Source organism: Amborella trichopoda, chromosome 9, assembly GCF_054954075.1.
Source record: "Amborella trichopoda isolate Santa Cruz 75 chromosome 9, AtrichopodaSantaCruz75HAP2 v2.0, whole genome shotgun sequence".
NCBI lineage: Eukaryota > Viridiplantae > Streptophyta > Magnoliopsida > Amborellales > Amborellaceae > Amborella > Amborella trichopoda.
Window position 1 is genome coordinate 13,764,071 of NC_142344.1, and position 17,023 is coordinate 13,781,093.

The window sequence follows — 17,023 nt, forward strand, 5'->3', positions numbered from 1 at the left end:
AATAATATAAGTTAAATTAATTCCCAAAATGTCATGGATTCACACTCCCCAAAAATGGCACATATGAGAAGGAAAAAACATGTGACTTAAATCAAACTTTTATAACACTTTACATAACACGATAACATGTTATAATATAATACCAACAAAATAATTAATAACAAATAGGTCCCCACATGGATATGACATCAGCATGATGTCATCCATGAGTGGGGAGGTGAGGGTGCCACGTGGCATCCCCATGTCCACTTGGGATCCATGTGGCATTCTCATAGGATGTCTTCGTTTGATATTTATGTCAAACAAATTTTAAAATCACATTTTTTATTGTTTAAAAAAATCTGAAAAATTCTTCAAAAATCTCAAAAATTCTCTAAATGATTTCTCAATATTATTACACAATTTCTCATCAATATAAAATCTTTTCTAATTAATTTTAGATTAATTTAGACCAAAGGTCAATGAGATCTCTAGACTTATAACACTAATCGGAGTCTTCCATTGGGCTCACCCGAATGACGTTTCACTGGTGTCTTAAGCCGACCCAATGGACCTATGCTCTACAGTCTATAGCAACGACACATAATTGATCACATCAAAGTCGTTGAGCCAGAACTTCCCATCATTGGAGCTTCAATGGATTACTGGTGCACCCCTGTGGGACATGTTCATACTCAAATACAGAGGTCCTCCCAAAGCACATGTGCACTAACTATTCTAAGTCGGATAATATTGTAAAAGATTGATTTCCCCATACGACTGTGCATACACATGCTATGAAACGGTCTTGTGTCAGGATACGGGCTCATGTCTCATGAACTAACTATTCTATACAGGGCGAATATTCTTTTAAGTACTCGGGTTCTATTATTCTCGATTAGATTCTCTAAGCTCTGGCTTATTACATCAATTATGAGGTATTCTAATCAATATAGTCCTGACTGGGAGGTGATCCTTATACCTCTTCGAGAGTTCATACTCTCAAAACATATACTCTCAATACCTCAAATACTCAGCGTATATGAATCTGGGCCCCAGTGCGCCAAGCACCCAGGTTCAGTCTCTCTCTAACTCCCACTGAGCATAAAACTCTTGACTTTAAGGCCTTGAAAGGCCACATAGCCAACATTCTCCCACTTGGCATTTTGAGGCCTTATAAACGATTCTCTCTCTCTTCTTATACACAATGATATAATTTAAAATATTCATTCTCTACCATAAAAGCAATACTCATATCAAGCAATGGAGCAAGTATCAACAACCAAGTTACATTTCTCAATCTCATATCATGCACAAGCGTAAATCATTGTATGCTTCATAAGCATAGTTAATTAACATGATCCATTAACATAATCAATAGTCATGAACTACTAAAAGCAAGGGTGGTCAAACATATGCAATCGCCATAGCAAATTGTCATGAACTCTTTCTATGTCTGGTGTATGTCACATAAACTACAAATCACAATTTAAATGTCATGTTCGTCCACATTCAAATATCATGTAGTTTATGTGTTGACATTTCACATCATACTCATGCCAATGCTTGACAAACTAATCTACTAGGTGCTAATTGCGAAAGTAATAATCATCTTCAACAATCATATATCCTAATAATGCAATGGGTATCCCTAAAAGAAAAAAAATATGGGAACATATGGCATGGCAAAGAGTGCAATACTTTTATGGGCAGAATGGCTAACAAGATATATGTTATGTTTTATAACCTCCCATCATCAATCTTATGTATCTCCTAGGTATTCTCAGGTTTTCTAATCATTTTTATACATACTTTTATGTGCATGTTTATGACAATTGATGCTCATAAAGATTGACATATATGTTGACATCTATCTTTTTACTTGCTCTCTCAACATTTATTCATGTGCTCAAATGTTGACAACTCTATGTACATATCAATTCTCAAGTAACACAGATTTTTACTCGAACAAAAGTTCATTAAAATCATGTTTTAATCTCACGCATTGTTCTCAAAGTTTCTTTAGTTACGAATTGGTACCTTATCCATTCAAAACCAATGTGTGGGAGTAGTGTTTGGACTTTCAAGCATTTTATTATTCAATACATTCAATCTCTTATTGATATTACACTCAGATTAAATGGCTAGTAGGTGTCATCATGAACCGATTAATTAGATTCAATCCCAAGATCAAGAGAGGTTCAATTATACATGTCCGAGTGACCAAGCACATTATAAGTTCGAATCAATTAGGACAATATCTCATGTAATATGGGACTTGTCAAAGTTTATTGGATTTTTATCACATTTAATCTGACAAATTATCTCATGATAAACAACCAATTGCATTAAGTCATATGCATATAGTTGTTTACGATGAAAATCTAACAGATCTTCCGATGAAGATCTCTCAAATTTTTACTCCTTAAACTAATTAAAAATATATAAATAAATTAGTAGAGAAAGTGGGCAAATTGAATTCAGATCTAATGCCAGATTTGTTCAGAAACAAGCAGATTTACTCTCAGATTTGTGGTAGAGCCAGCATGATCCAGAGCATTAAAATATGATTTTTAAGACGAGTTAACAGATCAAAAATAAATAAAAGAAGCAAAATAGTAAAAAGAAGAAGAAAGAGAGAGGAAAAAATAATATCAAACAGGGCCGGATGGCCCAAGATTCCCGAGCCTTCGAGGGCTTGCCTATATCAGAACTATTCCTCTTCGCATCTTTAATTCGTATGTTGACCAGCAGATCTCTGGTGTAAAGGATTAGATTTAGGGTTATCGTACCCTAATTCTAGTTTTAATATAGGGTTTTGTACCCTAGGTCTAAGTTTTCTCAGTCTTGGGGGTTAGGACTTTAGGAAGCTAGGGTTTCTATCTTCTCTAGGGTTTTCATTTTAGAGATTTTTCTAAAGTTGTCGATCTTTCTCCGGGTTTGGAGGATACTTTTCTTAGTTTTCTAAAGGTTTTGTGATCTCTAGAAGTTGAATATGAATTCTGAGATTTTTGCTACTTTTTTAAGATTTTTGAGGATTTTTCCTAATTTTTTAATAATTTTCTAAGGATTTTTCCTATTTTTGGTATTTTTGGGTAATTTTCCTAATTTCTAAAGTTTTGTTGGTCTCTTTTTTTCTCTCCTTTTGGGTTAGGGAGAGGGCGTATTTATAAGATTCAATTGGGGTTTTTTTCTAAATTTTTTGGAGTTTTTTCAAAAAAAATTTATTTATCTTTGAAGTTTTAGTCTTATCTAATTAAAGAAAACACAATTACGGCATCATCAGATACGTTGACTGCATCATTAGCCCATGTATGGGTCTATCGAGCCCGTTACAGCCCGGCCTGCGGCCCGATAGTTGGGTCTCAAAGGGACTAAATTATCATTTAGTATATCTTGTTATCCGTAGGTCCGATTCAGGCGATTCTTGGACCGTTGGAAAGCACTTGGGCTTTACTTCAAACTGGGATAGGATTTGGGTAGTTTTGGGGTAATTAAATTGGGTCTACTAGGATAATGTGGTCCTGAGGGTTTAAAAAATTATAGAATTTGTTAGATTTAAAATGGGGTGTCTACAATAGTCCATGCATAAATAGTCACTATCAGTGTGACTAGCCCACAAAATGAGGTGTCCTTATCATCATATAATCATATCATAATCCACATATAAATATGCAGCTCTACATAAGGTCTAACATGCTATAAAAAAACATTTTCAAGTGGCTTATGCGTACTCCACTAAAAGGCCTACTAGCCTTTTAGAGACCGGTAGAAACTATCTAATGGATCATCTATATGAAAATGAATGCATATGATCACCACAGCATGAAATACATGTATAGACAAGTGAGGATCTATTAACATAATGTCACAAAATTAATTATTGAAAATTCAAAAGTCCATCAAAAAGATGTCTCACAACTCTAACAAGTGACATGTCTCTAAGTGACTTAAAACTTCTCACTGTGGCACTAAATAAAACAGTAATACTTATTATGCGGTGGAAGAAAATAGCCCAAAGGTTCACAAATGATCAATTTTCAAATAATAGGTCAAACACTCCTTTCGGCTCTTATTTACAAATCATTCTTATTCAATGCATCTTCCAATTGTCTCATTTATGAAATTGATTTGAGATATAAGTGTTTCCAAAATCAATACCAAGGTTCTCTCTTTGAGGATGGTTTTACTATTTAGAGTTACTAAATATGCTCTCATTGAAACAAACAAGGTTGTCTTTCAAAATAACTTGAATTTATGCCTTGGAAAGCAGCCCACTGAAACCAACAAGGTTGTCTTTCAAAATAACTTGAATTTATAACTTGAAAAGCAGTTTACTTTTAAGTAAAAATTCAAAAGGTTTAAAAAATAACTTTATTCAAAGATTGATGACTATGAGATACTCCAAAATATTATGACACACGGTTATGTGATCATACCATAAATGTTAAAAGAACCTCGTTAAGGGTGATCTTCCAAAATGGAATAAGCATAGAGTTTAGCATCGTCATAACTCTTTAATAGAAAAACAATACAAAGTAGCAATACACAAAATGGGATGGAATCCCCTTTATGATTTCTGACATCTTCTTGTACTAAAAAATTTTAAATATAGAAATTCTCATTTAGAAGAACAAGTGTTTCAGATAAAATATATTTCATCATATTTTCTTAATTATTACAATCCATACTCAAGATACATTTTGGTTCGATTGATCTCAATTTTCAAAATAGTGAAAAACATGCGACTATAAAGGAAAATGTTATCTCATATATGAAAATCATTTTTCATGACCATTGAGCCTAACGTGTCATGTAATAATCATCATATGTTATTCATAACATAATACCACATTCACTTATTCACATAAGAATTATGACAGGATCATGCATCACTAAGTACTCACAATATGATAATATAATATATCACATTATCTCATCATTTTAAAAAGCTCAAAATAATGAAGCACGTAGCTTGAGACACCATAAGGACTAGTCAATGTCATATTCATGATACATCTCATGAGTTCTTAAATTATACAGCAACTCACAAATAATAAACATTTCCCACATCTCATAATTATCAAGCAATCACAAGTACAATCCTTACACATGCTATATATCTTGAATTAGTCATATACATAAGATCGGTAATTTGAATCATAGATCTAGAATCAAATTAATTAAGCATATGTCATATGTCTTAAGCTTATATAAGACTGGACACAAGCATTCAAAATCTCAATATGTAAGTATCGGCCTAATTCAAGTTTAAAGCTTATGTGACGAGTCCAAACCTTTCAATTATTAAACTCATATAGTACACCAAGATATTCTACTAATAATTGCTCACATGATATCATAAAATCAAAATAGTTGTTCTCTAATAAATGAATCCTCAATATATTAAAATCATACTTATAAGTAGAAAGAAGTCGTACCTTATGGTTTTAAAGTGACCAAGTCATAATGTGCCAATACATTTGTCTTCGATCTGTGATTTGATTTCACCTTTTATTTCTCTCTTTTGTAACTATGATCATTGTTTCATCCATCCACATGTGTCTGTAGTCTAATCCTCAACTTCATCACACACTATCTGTGACTAGCCCAGATCTAGACCAAGACTCGGGTATCGGGTATTAAAACTTAACACTCACGATTCGGTGGGGTTTATATAACTCTCTCATTGATCCAAAACACCTTAAGAACTCACAAGGATTTTCAACAACTTATACTTCATAGTGTGATTACAAAAATATAAAGTACCCATGCCCTTCTCACACATTGGATATAGGAAAAATGTTTTTCTGCTTTTTCAAGATGAGCATGGTCAATTTTAATTGACATAACTTTAAATTTACATATCATTTAATCATGAGACTTGTTCTCATATAAAATAAACTCAAAATTAGACAATTTCAATTAAGAAAGTAGTAATGAATAATGGCCCGAAGTGGATCAAACAATATGATTCTCATTTGGTCAATTTCTACTTTGTGTAGTAGAAATTACAGTATGATACCCCTCAAGTAGAACGACCATAATTTTCCAAATATGGGAAATTTTCCTATGAATCCAAAAATACATTTAAATTAGACTCGATTCCTCAAAGGTACGAAGTGGTTTTAACTCATTTCCAGAAGTTTTGATCGATCAAAACCCCCACTGAAAAAGGTATAAAGTTTTTAGAAATGTCTTTCTCAAATCTGGCACACTTTAATAAACGGTCAATAACTTCTAAAATATACACAATATGGTCATGAGACTTTTTCCATATGAAAATACACTCAATAACACAAAATACTACCAAATATTATTCTCTTATATAAAGTATTGAATGCCCTACCATTCTCTCACAAATATATAATAGTTCTAAAAAATATTCATTCACAGTTCTCATGCCAATGACACTATCATTTCTCAAATTCAAAGCATATACATCATGGCAATCATGATCAAGTGTTTATACAATTTAAAAATTAAATTATACACAATATAGGAGGACTAAGGAATCATATTAGAACTTTGCTCTAATATCATTTGTTGGTGATATAAGACCAATGGGCTAGAAATAGAATCTTTTAAAAAAAACCCATTGTATAAAAACTCCAGGGTTTAAATGCATGAGTATCTCAATACAAAACTATAATACATATATTCTTGCCTACAAATATGGTTTATACATATTTGAATAATAAAATTCAACCCTAATAGGTCCTTTACAAATCCCTTACTCAAAAATACAATTAGCTCAATACAATAATCAAATATTTACAATGTATATCTCTACAATATATTGCATGACTTGCACTCGCAATTCCTCATTATACCAAAATTATATGATAATTTCATCTTCATTCTTTATCTTCATCATATATCATAATGTATCAAACACATCATACACTCGATCATAATAATTCGGTAATATTTCAATTTGCATAAACAATAATGTATATCATTAAAGTTCATACCGCAAGATTAAATAACAATCTCAATATACACACAACATACTTAATTTAACCAATCATGAATCCATTTAATAAATGTAAATACATCAAATTAACATGCAAATATACATAGAAAAATCATGGTTTGAACCCCTTGTGCCCGGGCAACAAAAGGGCCTTTTGAGGACTTAATTTTGTCCTATTGCTTAAGGCACGGGTGATAATAATAGTTCAATGAGATCAATCCAATGAGAACCAAATGATCATTTTTATTTCACTTAATGGGGATCAAATCAAGAACGAGATATGTATCAAAATAGCCCTTCAAAGTTTGAGAAATATACTACACAAAATAAGTAAGTTATGGTGAAACTACACCACGGGGTCCATAAGGGACCACACGAACTTTTTAACATTTAAAAATGAACTCAATGGACTATTTTATATACTCAAATATGAGGAAATAAACATCTCATCAGCTGTATATTCTCAAGAAAAATTCCAGAAAAATAAGATCAAGAAAATCAAGTTGAAACTACTCAAGATCATGGAGTAAGCAAGCTAGTCTGCATATACCATGTGCATGGACTACACTATTGCTTTTGGACTCTTCAAATATCAAGTTTTCATGACAAAAAATGAAAAAAGCTACTGTAAATTAAGAATTATAGCAAGCTTTGATAATAGAAATACGGTAAATTAAAAATATACGAAGAAAACCTTAATGAAGCAATAGTATGAGCTTGATCACATAAATGAGGGACTACTCCATGGAAAGGTTTCAAATGAAAGCTCAAAGAAGAAGATAGTCTCATGGGTGCAAGGGATCTCTCTCTCTCTCTCTCTCTCTCTCTCTCTCTCTCTCTTTGAAGAGAATACTCAAATTAGGGTTATAATTGATCTCATAAGTTACTTTTATACTTAAATCATAAAGATTGATTTGATCTTGATCATTGATGCTTTAGGTCAATGGCACATGAGAGGCTTTTATCCAAGCCACTCATTCTCTAAATGATTTTTCAATATTATTATACAATTTATCATCAATATAAAATCTTTTCTCATCAATTTGAGATTAATTTGGGCCAAAGGTAAATGAGATCTCTAGACTTATAACACTAGTCAGAGTTATCTATTGGGCTAACCGGAATGACGTTCCATTGGTATCTCAAGCCGAAACAATGGACTTATGCTTCACAGTCTATAGTAGGAATACATAATTGATTACATCAAAGTCGCTGAACCAGATTTCCAGTCACCGGGGGTCCAATTGATTAATGGTGCACCCATGTAGAACATGCTCCTACTCAAATACAGGGGCCTCTTAAAGTACATGTGTATTAGCTCTTCTAAATCGAATAATACTATAGAAGAATGACTTCCCCATACGACTGTGGGTACACATGCTATGGAACGGTCTCGTGTCAGGATACGGGCTCATATCCCATGAGCCGATCATTCCATGCAGTGTGAATACTCTTTAAATATTCAGGTTCTATTATTCTCGATTGGATTCTCCAAGCCCTGACTTATCACATCAACTATGAGGCATTCTAATCAATATAGTCCTGACTGAGAGGTGACCCTCATACCTCCTCGAGAGTTCACACTCTTAAAACGTATTACTCTCAATGCTTCAAATACTCGGGATATATGAATCTGGGCCCCAGTGCGCCAAACACCAAGATTCAGTCTCTCTCTAACTATCACTGAACGTAAAACTCTCGGCTTTAAGGCCTTGAAAAGCCACATAGCCAACAACCTCTACAGCTATGGATGCACCTCAAAAATCCATCCGAAAAGGTAGTTTTAATGTTAAAAAACCCTTTGATTGATCATCTCGACATCGAGATGTACGACCATGAAAATAAAAAGATTTTAAGTCTTAGAAATAATGCATTTTACAACATATTATCTACACCATCCATTTTCAAGATTTTCATATGTTTATAGATCTACTTGATTTTAACCATTTTTTAAATTTAAAATTTTATAATTAGATATAGAAATAGATTTTGAGATAATCCTAAAAACATTTTACATCAAAATTATATACCATGATAAAATTTGAAGGCTCACCTTACCTCTACAGCTACGGATGCATCCGTATGCCAACTGTACCCTTTTATAAGCCAACTGCACCCTTTTATAAAATACTGCTCCTCTATTGTTTACTACAAACAATGAGGTTAAAAGAGACGTTTGTTTCCAACAAAAATCGAGAAGATGTAATATTTGGTTTATTGATGCACGTAGGAAGTTTAATCGCCGTAAACGCAAGAAACCTTATAAATAAGAACTTGACAGCAACTAGGACTGTGAAAAAAATAATAAAAGGATTCTTATTTACAACATATATTACTGTAGAGAACCTCCAACATAGAGAACCTCTATGGCAAGCCAGCTAATACTCCAGCATCACATTGAATCAGAAAATCAAAAAATATTTCCAAATCCCATAGATAATTGAAAATTCCCCCATATCCTGCATATCACACACAAAATAGAGATATGAGAACAAGCATTAGCAAAATCAAATTCATCTAACAAAAAATTCTAGATATCTACGGTAGAAAGTAAACTCCTGGGCAAAATGAAAAGTTACTAAGCCCAGTTAAAACACAGGGAAGAACACTTACAAATGGGAGCCAACCAAATGACTCGACCAAACCATTTAGAGGAATCCTATCTAGACCAGGATAGTGTGAAAAAATGTCGAGATTGTTGAGGTTGGAATTAACATTCACTTCTATGTCTTCAAATGGGCCTTTGAGATAGAAAAAAGCTTCAGAGCACAAAACCGAACAAAACAGAGTTCACGGCAATTCGCTATCCTCAAGGTCTCCAAATCCTTACTTTTGGATGCCGTTAATTCAAGCATGTCATCGTTGAGAGTGACATTTTCTAAAGAGAGAGGAAAATCCTTGGAAATCAGGTGGGGTCTCAAACTTGTAACAATACAGCTTCAAGGAAACTAAGGAGGTGAATGAAAGCAGTGAAATAGGCAACTCATATGGCATAATCCTACTAAATGATATCTTGGGATCTTGGGAGCCTCTCCTTTCTAGGATATCGATCCATTGATCAAGGCACAAGGGGCTGCATCTCACTTATTCCTGCAACTGAAATCCTAAAATGGCATTGTCATAGTCAAGTATCAGACCCCGCTCAGACTTCCATGAACAAGTTTCCTCCCTCCTGTCCAAATGCAAAACTGGCACAGAAGCCCAAGTTTTAAACCCTTTATGAGAGAGAATGGAAGTTCTGCATGCTTCTTTCATGGGCAAAAGGGAGAGAATGGAGAAGAGGACATGGCCGGGTAACGAGCTTATTCTGTCTGGCTCGGATGCAGTATCCATATTTCCTCCTAGGAATGAGGACTAATGTTTAAGTCTTTAAGATGTTAAGACTTAAGAACACTAAACCTTACATAAAAGGTTGTGAAAGACTTACATAGCTGTAACATTCTTCTACTTCCTCCCAATTGTCTTGAGAGTAGTCATTTCTATGCATCGTCTAATTTTGAATTTCAAATTCATTTCTCCTCTGCAGCTCCATCTCCTATTTCTGGTAGTGCAATGGTAACAACTAACGCTTTTTTGGCACCTTTTCTTTCTATTTTTGGATTCCTCTTCACCCGGCACATGTTACCTCTGTAATAAACTCTCCCCCTTGCATGGTCTTTCATACAATGGTCTATACTGAAAACGATTTTCCACCACATTTGGTTCATGAACTACACTAGCAGTCATTTACTGTTCTTCTATATTGTTTCAGTATGCAAGCAGTTTTTTTCTTTTAAACGTAGTGAATAACTATAGTTTCATGGGCCCTCTCATTTTTTACCAGATGTTTATCACTTTATCTTTACTTTATATTAATCAATACTTTTTCACATCTAGTTTCATGGACCCTCTAATTTTGAATTTCAAACTCCTCCTCCGGCTCCATCTCCTATCAATGGCAGTGGAACTGCGACAGTTCTCACTATGTGTTTTTTCCTTTCTTTCGTTGGGTGCATTTTCTGCTCTTTACATAACCAACTGATAAGATAACTTCGCAATAAGCACCATCCGGATCATCATTTTAACATAATGGTTCATTAACAAAATTCTACTGCTTGTTTTATGGTATTGCATTTGAAAATAGGTCTTTCTTTTGGGAAATTAATACATTTAGATCTTCCTTTTTGCTAGATGAAAGAATGAATTGGTGTCAGCAGTTCAACCTTAATTTTTCCTCTGTAAGACGCGCATACTTGACTCTTGGTCATTAGTCACTATATGTACAAATTTGGAGCAACAGGCATCATTTTATCACATTTTACAAGTCCAATGTTTGAAAAAATTGAACAAGGCTAAAAAGGCATTAAGAGAAGCACCACAGGTTTTACATAGAAATTTAGTGGAATACCCACATGAGATGTACTATTTAATATTCTACTTATATTTTTGTTTTAATTTCAAAACACCCCTCAAAAGATACATGATCATGAGTTGAAATAGTTGCAAACGGATAAAATATTGAATAGTTCATCTCTTATGATTATTTTAATAAATTTCCCTACATTTTAAAAATGGGAAGCATGGATCTATTATCCATAATTTACAATCTCTTATATCTAATATGTTATACGAAATTGTAAAAATACAGTAAAGATACAACTTATTGCAATGTTTTCTACAAGTTATTTTTTGTTTGACTACTATTCCTAAGTCCAATGCCCATTCCTTTGGAGGGCTAATTGTTTGCATAAAATTTTCATTAATTTTATGTATCTCGGGACTAAATTGTTTGGAACTACCTGAAAAACAAAAAAGGAACCCGTATATGGTGGCCCCTTGGGGACAAAATTATATTCTCAGTCCCAAGGGAAAATCATTTAGTTATGGGGTTTTGTGGCGTGAAATTTTTTTAATTAGTCTTTTATTCACCTGGTGATCAATTTTTGAATAAAATATTAAAGATATTCTCGGCCCTTATAACCCTAGATCTATGTTTCTATATGTTGTGAAAGAGCAAACTGGTGGAGCAGAATTCGTGTATCCAACCCCAAATAGTTGAGATAGGACTCGGATGTAGATGATGATAATATAGAAAGCTCTTATATTCATTTATTTCTAATTTTGTGTCTCAGTGTGCACGAATAATGTTCATCTTAATTAGGCCATAACCAAGCACAATGTAGGACATATTTGCTCCTAGAGGATCATCTTCTAACTAAAGTAATTCTACAAAAGACAGTTGTTCATATAACAAAGTTAGCAATGCTCCAGACGATGAAATGAGCGTTTTGCTGAGGCCCCATCAGCTTGCAGCAACCTGCATGGAAATGCAGCAACAACCCTCCGAAATGCCGACGATCCCATCTCTCTCCACTTTGCTCCTCCACACTTTGCAGCTGACTTGCAATCTCCACTGCTCAATAGAGACTTTGAGCATGCATCACTATTCCCACCAGCCATAGTTTGCCTGCGAATTCTAGAGAGAGAAAGAGAGTAAGAGAGAGAGAGAGAGAGAGAGAGAGGAAGAGAGAAATGTGAGTGTAAGCAAGTTCTAAATCAATGTTATGATGGTCATGTGTTTTTATATTGTGGGATCTTAGTGGAAGAAGTTTCATGGAAAAATGGTAATGTCCCTAAGAGGACAGCATTAACATTGATTTCATGAATGATTAAATTTGTGAGAGAAGAAAGGGAGACAAGGAGACTGATAATTAAACAAGGAGAGAGAGCGGAACATGACAGCCTGTGTTTGTACAAACTACAAGGTCAAGGAAATAATTGAACTTTAATGACCATACTTTTCAAAATACTTTGATTAAAAAAAAGAAAGGATTTAATAGCAAAACGTTGCCTGGTGCATGGGGAGTCTGAGGAAATGGGGTTGGCAGCTCCTTCCATGCTGACCATGATGGGGCTTCATGGTTTATAATGTCTTCTCCTATATTTATTAGAATTTTGTAAAAGATGTTGATGACTGAATAACTAGGTAGGTAAAAGTACTCGACAAATTTTCATCTCTCAAAAAAGTAAGGCGCACCTCTAAATTTTGTTAAAAGATGTCATGCCGGAAACCTTTATGATAGCCTAAAAATCTATTTTCACTAAAAATCTATCTTTGCAACTGATTATAAAATTTAACGTTCCAAAAATGGGGTTGATTGAGCATATCTAATAAACACTTATATTTTGAAAATGAACGGCCTCGATAACATTTTACAAGATGTAAAAATTTTGACTTAAAGTTTTTTTTCTTCTATATCCATACATCTCGAGGTAAAGATTGAAGTTTTTTTTCTTCTATATCCATACATCTCGAGGTAAAGATTATTTACTGTAGGATTTTATGACAGCAGAACAACCCAAACCTTTTTGGGCGGACCTTTCAGCTCAAGGATTTTTGGACAGCATAACCTTTTTGGGTGTACCTTTAAGGTGCACCTTACTTCGTTGACAACTTATATAAGCTTCTTCCTATATTGCCCAGTGGACGCTAACAAAAATACACAAGGGTAGTGATGATAATAAGTGTCACAGAGACCACCAGAAATAATTGTTCGTAAGATAAAAAATTGTTTTGTGTGAAGGGGTGCCTCACCATGCTCAAATAAGTTATAACTATAACATTTCCCCCTCCCTTTAGGCTTCATATTGGTGCATTTTTACAAGTTCATATTTTTCTGCTTGAGAGCTCCCATGTCCTCATACTCCACTTTTCCTGATCCAGATTGGTACTTTGCTGTACTCATGCTCCTCCTTTCCTGATCTAGATTGGGTACTTTTCTGTACTTGATTCACCATGTGTCAAAAAGCATCAATAATGATAGAATTATTTTAATATATAGTTTCAACTTGTGGGACTTAACAATTAAAAGTAACAGCAGCTTGCCCCTTTTCACTTGTTTCTCCATGTGGCAATTTACCTAGGCTGACAATAATATCAACCAATAATGATACATTTTTAACATTTATTTTCAACTTGAGGGAGTTGACAATGAAGGCAAAAACAAGAAACAACCTGAGACAAGAGCAGAACAAAAGCAGATGGTCAGATTCTGTTGGATTGCATGTGATGAGACCTTGGGAAAATAAGGTACCTCCCCACGCCTACATAATTATCATGTGGTTCCCACACAAAATTGTGTGACACCCCATATGGGTTGACCTTCAAAACCAACTACCCTAAAGTGTCCTCTCACTAATCATGTTCCCATTTCTACCGATTTCTATGTACCTCCCCTACTCCAAAAAGGAACCGCTCACCTAAGGCCAACTGATACAGAAAAAACCCCTCCCCTAAGGGGCTATACCCAAAACTCCCATCCAGAATCTCAATAAAGAAAGAGAGAACCAGCTCAAAATCCTGACCTACCACTCATGATCATCACAACATTATTCTGGGGAGAAGAAATAATGCTACATTACCACACGTGCATCTGTACGCACATTGACACATCTTTCTCACTCCAAAAAAACAAATCTGAAAATAGTGATTTTAAATGGAGATATCAAGAATTATCCAGATTTTGTTTCCCTGTGGTCTCCCTCTCCTGGGTTGGATGGAATCTCTGCAAGGACAGGAACCATTTAGCTGGCATGTCCCCCCCTCTTTTGTCCCACCCCAATTCTCTCTCACCTCAAATCATCAAAAACATTTCTTGAATTAGTTCCCTGGTCTTAGAGACCATAAATACACCCATAGGTAAACCAGACAAGTCATGCTACAATCTTCTACAGTGTGAGAGAAACTTGTGAGCAGTGCTACTTCAATTTCAAAGAAATGAGCAACAAGGTGAGTGCAGCATCAAGTTTTGGCGCCATGAGGAGCTTCAATGGCTTTGGAGAGATGGGTCTTCCAAATAGAAAGCCTCTGCCCAAGAGAGGCCAGATAAAGTCACAAATAGCTGCAAATGCGTTCCACTCAATCATGTCGGCGCTTTCCAGAGCAAAGAATGCAGCATATACATCCCATTAGCAAGAAGCCTACCCCAAAAACCTCTCTCTCTCTCTCTCTCTCTCTCTCTCTCTCTCTCTCTCTCTCTCTCTCTCTCTCTATGTAACATATCATTGGACACATTTCAATTTCTCACAAAAGAATATGCAAGGAAAAATGATTTTACAGTTCCGATAGTGAATCCTTGTTCATGAGCTATGGTTTCTTGACTAATACACATTTTACAATACAAATCTCATGAAAACATGTCAAGTACGACGAAAATTGTGTTCTTCTGATTGTTGAAGTTGTTCTGGTGTCTGTTGTCTAGGTCTTCCATCATCGTCGTCTGGAATCTCAGGATTACCTGATAATTTCACTCCAGGAGCAGGGAGGAGGTTCCTAAACCAAGAGGCTTGGAACCTAGGGCTTCCCCTGTTAGAGGTGGATGCACTAGGAGAGGAGTCAGGGGATGGAGAGGATTGCGAGCCAGAGGTAATGGTAGCAAGGAAGCGGTAGGCAACTTTGCTGGCAGATACTATCTCTGTCTTTGCTTGCCTTAGCTGCAAAATAATAACCAGGGCCAAGTATTTGGTAATTAACCAAATACGCCATTACATCACAAAGAGGCACTTTATGAAGCAAACCAATAAAGAAAAGATATAAAAAGCAAAAGGAATATAACGTGACATGGGTTTGAGTTGATTAATCATCAAATGTAAAGACTGTAATGGTTTCTCTTTTACCTTGCTTATATTTAGGAGTTCAAGCAAGACTGCAGCTTATTTAGAAATTCAGGGGCTAATGCGAGGAAATAAGAGACACACAAAAGATTCTCTGTGGTAGAACAATACATGATTCCACGATCCCAAAATAAATGTGAAGTAATGTGGATATTCAACTAGATCTGTTAGCCTGCAATGGATTTGTCTCTGTTAAATGTTAACCCGAGAAAAGGTAAAAAGTGATTGGAAGGAGGTTAACATCATATGGAGTTTCTAATGTTTTTTAGCCTTATCAAGGTTAGGAAAACCTTGTAACATACGCCTAGAGCAAAGCCTAAGCATAATAGCCATGCATTTGTTGAGTGAACGCTTATACTTCCATATGTGAGAAGTCTTGCATTAACTCAGCATGAAAGCCTGGCCTAAACTGAACAAGTTCTTTAAGTTTGGACATCAGATGTTTGGCCTCCCAGATTTCCTTTGAGAATCCAACATAGTGAATGTCAATCTTCTTGTAGATCGGCCAAGCCCTAGCATTTGAAACTTAACCGTCCAACTATATTATTAGCATCCATAACAAGGTGTCGCCATCGCCCTCCCTGAAGAAAATTTTTTCTAGCTGTTTCATTAAGTATTTTCGCTAACACATCTTCATGAGCCACATAAAGGAGCCAATCTAGTTTGCTGATTTGTATTTTTAGAAATAACTAACAGAAATTAAATATCATAGAGCTTCACATTGACACCATGTCATGGAGATTCAACACAGAAATTACATGGAGACTTAGAATCTGTATCACCATTAAAATATCTCCGGAGGAGTGCCTAATGATGATATCTAGCAAATAAAGATGGAATTGTGTAAGCTTCTGGCTTAGATGATTGAGAAGTGGTCTCCGAGATGTTATCTACTACATACATTGGTAGCGCCAATTATTAAGCTAAAAATAGCAGTTGTAGTTTAAAAGCTTCAATATTTGTTAATGCCGTTGATAAAGCATTAAGAATAGCATATTTTGATGGAGCCTAGGCTCTAAACAATCAAATTAGAGCCTACCTTCAAATAGTGTTGAGAAATGTGGTTTCAGTATTGGAAATCTTTGTGACAGCCTTAAAATATAAGTTTATCTTTATTTATAAAGTTTAAAACTTCAAAAAAAGTATAGATTGACAGATCTATGACAACTTGAAAATCTTGAAAATTGACGATCTAAAAATGCGTTACAAAATACACTATTTCCAAAACTTGAAATCCATTTTTTTCTCATGTCCATGCATCTTGATGTCAAGATGATCAATTTGAGGATATTTGGGCATCAAAACAACCTCTTCTAGTGAAATTTTTGTGGTAGGCTCCAATTTGATTGTTTCGAGCCTCAGCTCTATATAAATTTTTCCCTTTGAAAAATGGGGTATGCAATATCACCCATGAGT

The 17,023-nt window shown here is 34.8% G+C and overlaps 1 protein-coding gene across 5 annotated transcripts in view; it reads right to left on the bottom strand.

The window, feature by feature from the left end:
* Positions 1-15,013: 15,013 nt before the first annotated feature.
* The window catches only part of LOC18424397 (uncharacterized), a 29,834-nt gene continuing 27,824 nt past the window's right edge, over positions 15,014-17,023 (bottom strand). For all 5 annotated transcript variants that reach the window (XR_016040139.1, XR_016040137.1, XR_016040138.1 and 2 more), the window contains one exon: positions 15,014-15,427. Coding sequence is in view for 1 of the 5 variants with exons in the window: in XM_006828984.4 (XP_006829047.1) it covers positions 15,134-15,427 (294 nt within the window). In the remaining 4 variants the exon portion in view is untranslated. The remainder of the gene's footprint in view (positions 15,428-17,023) is intronic.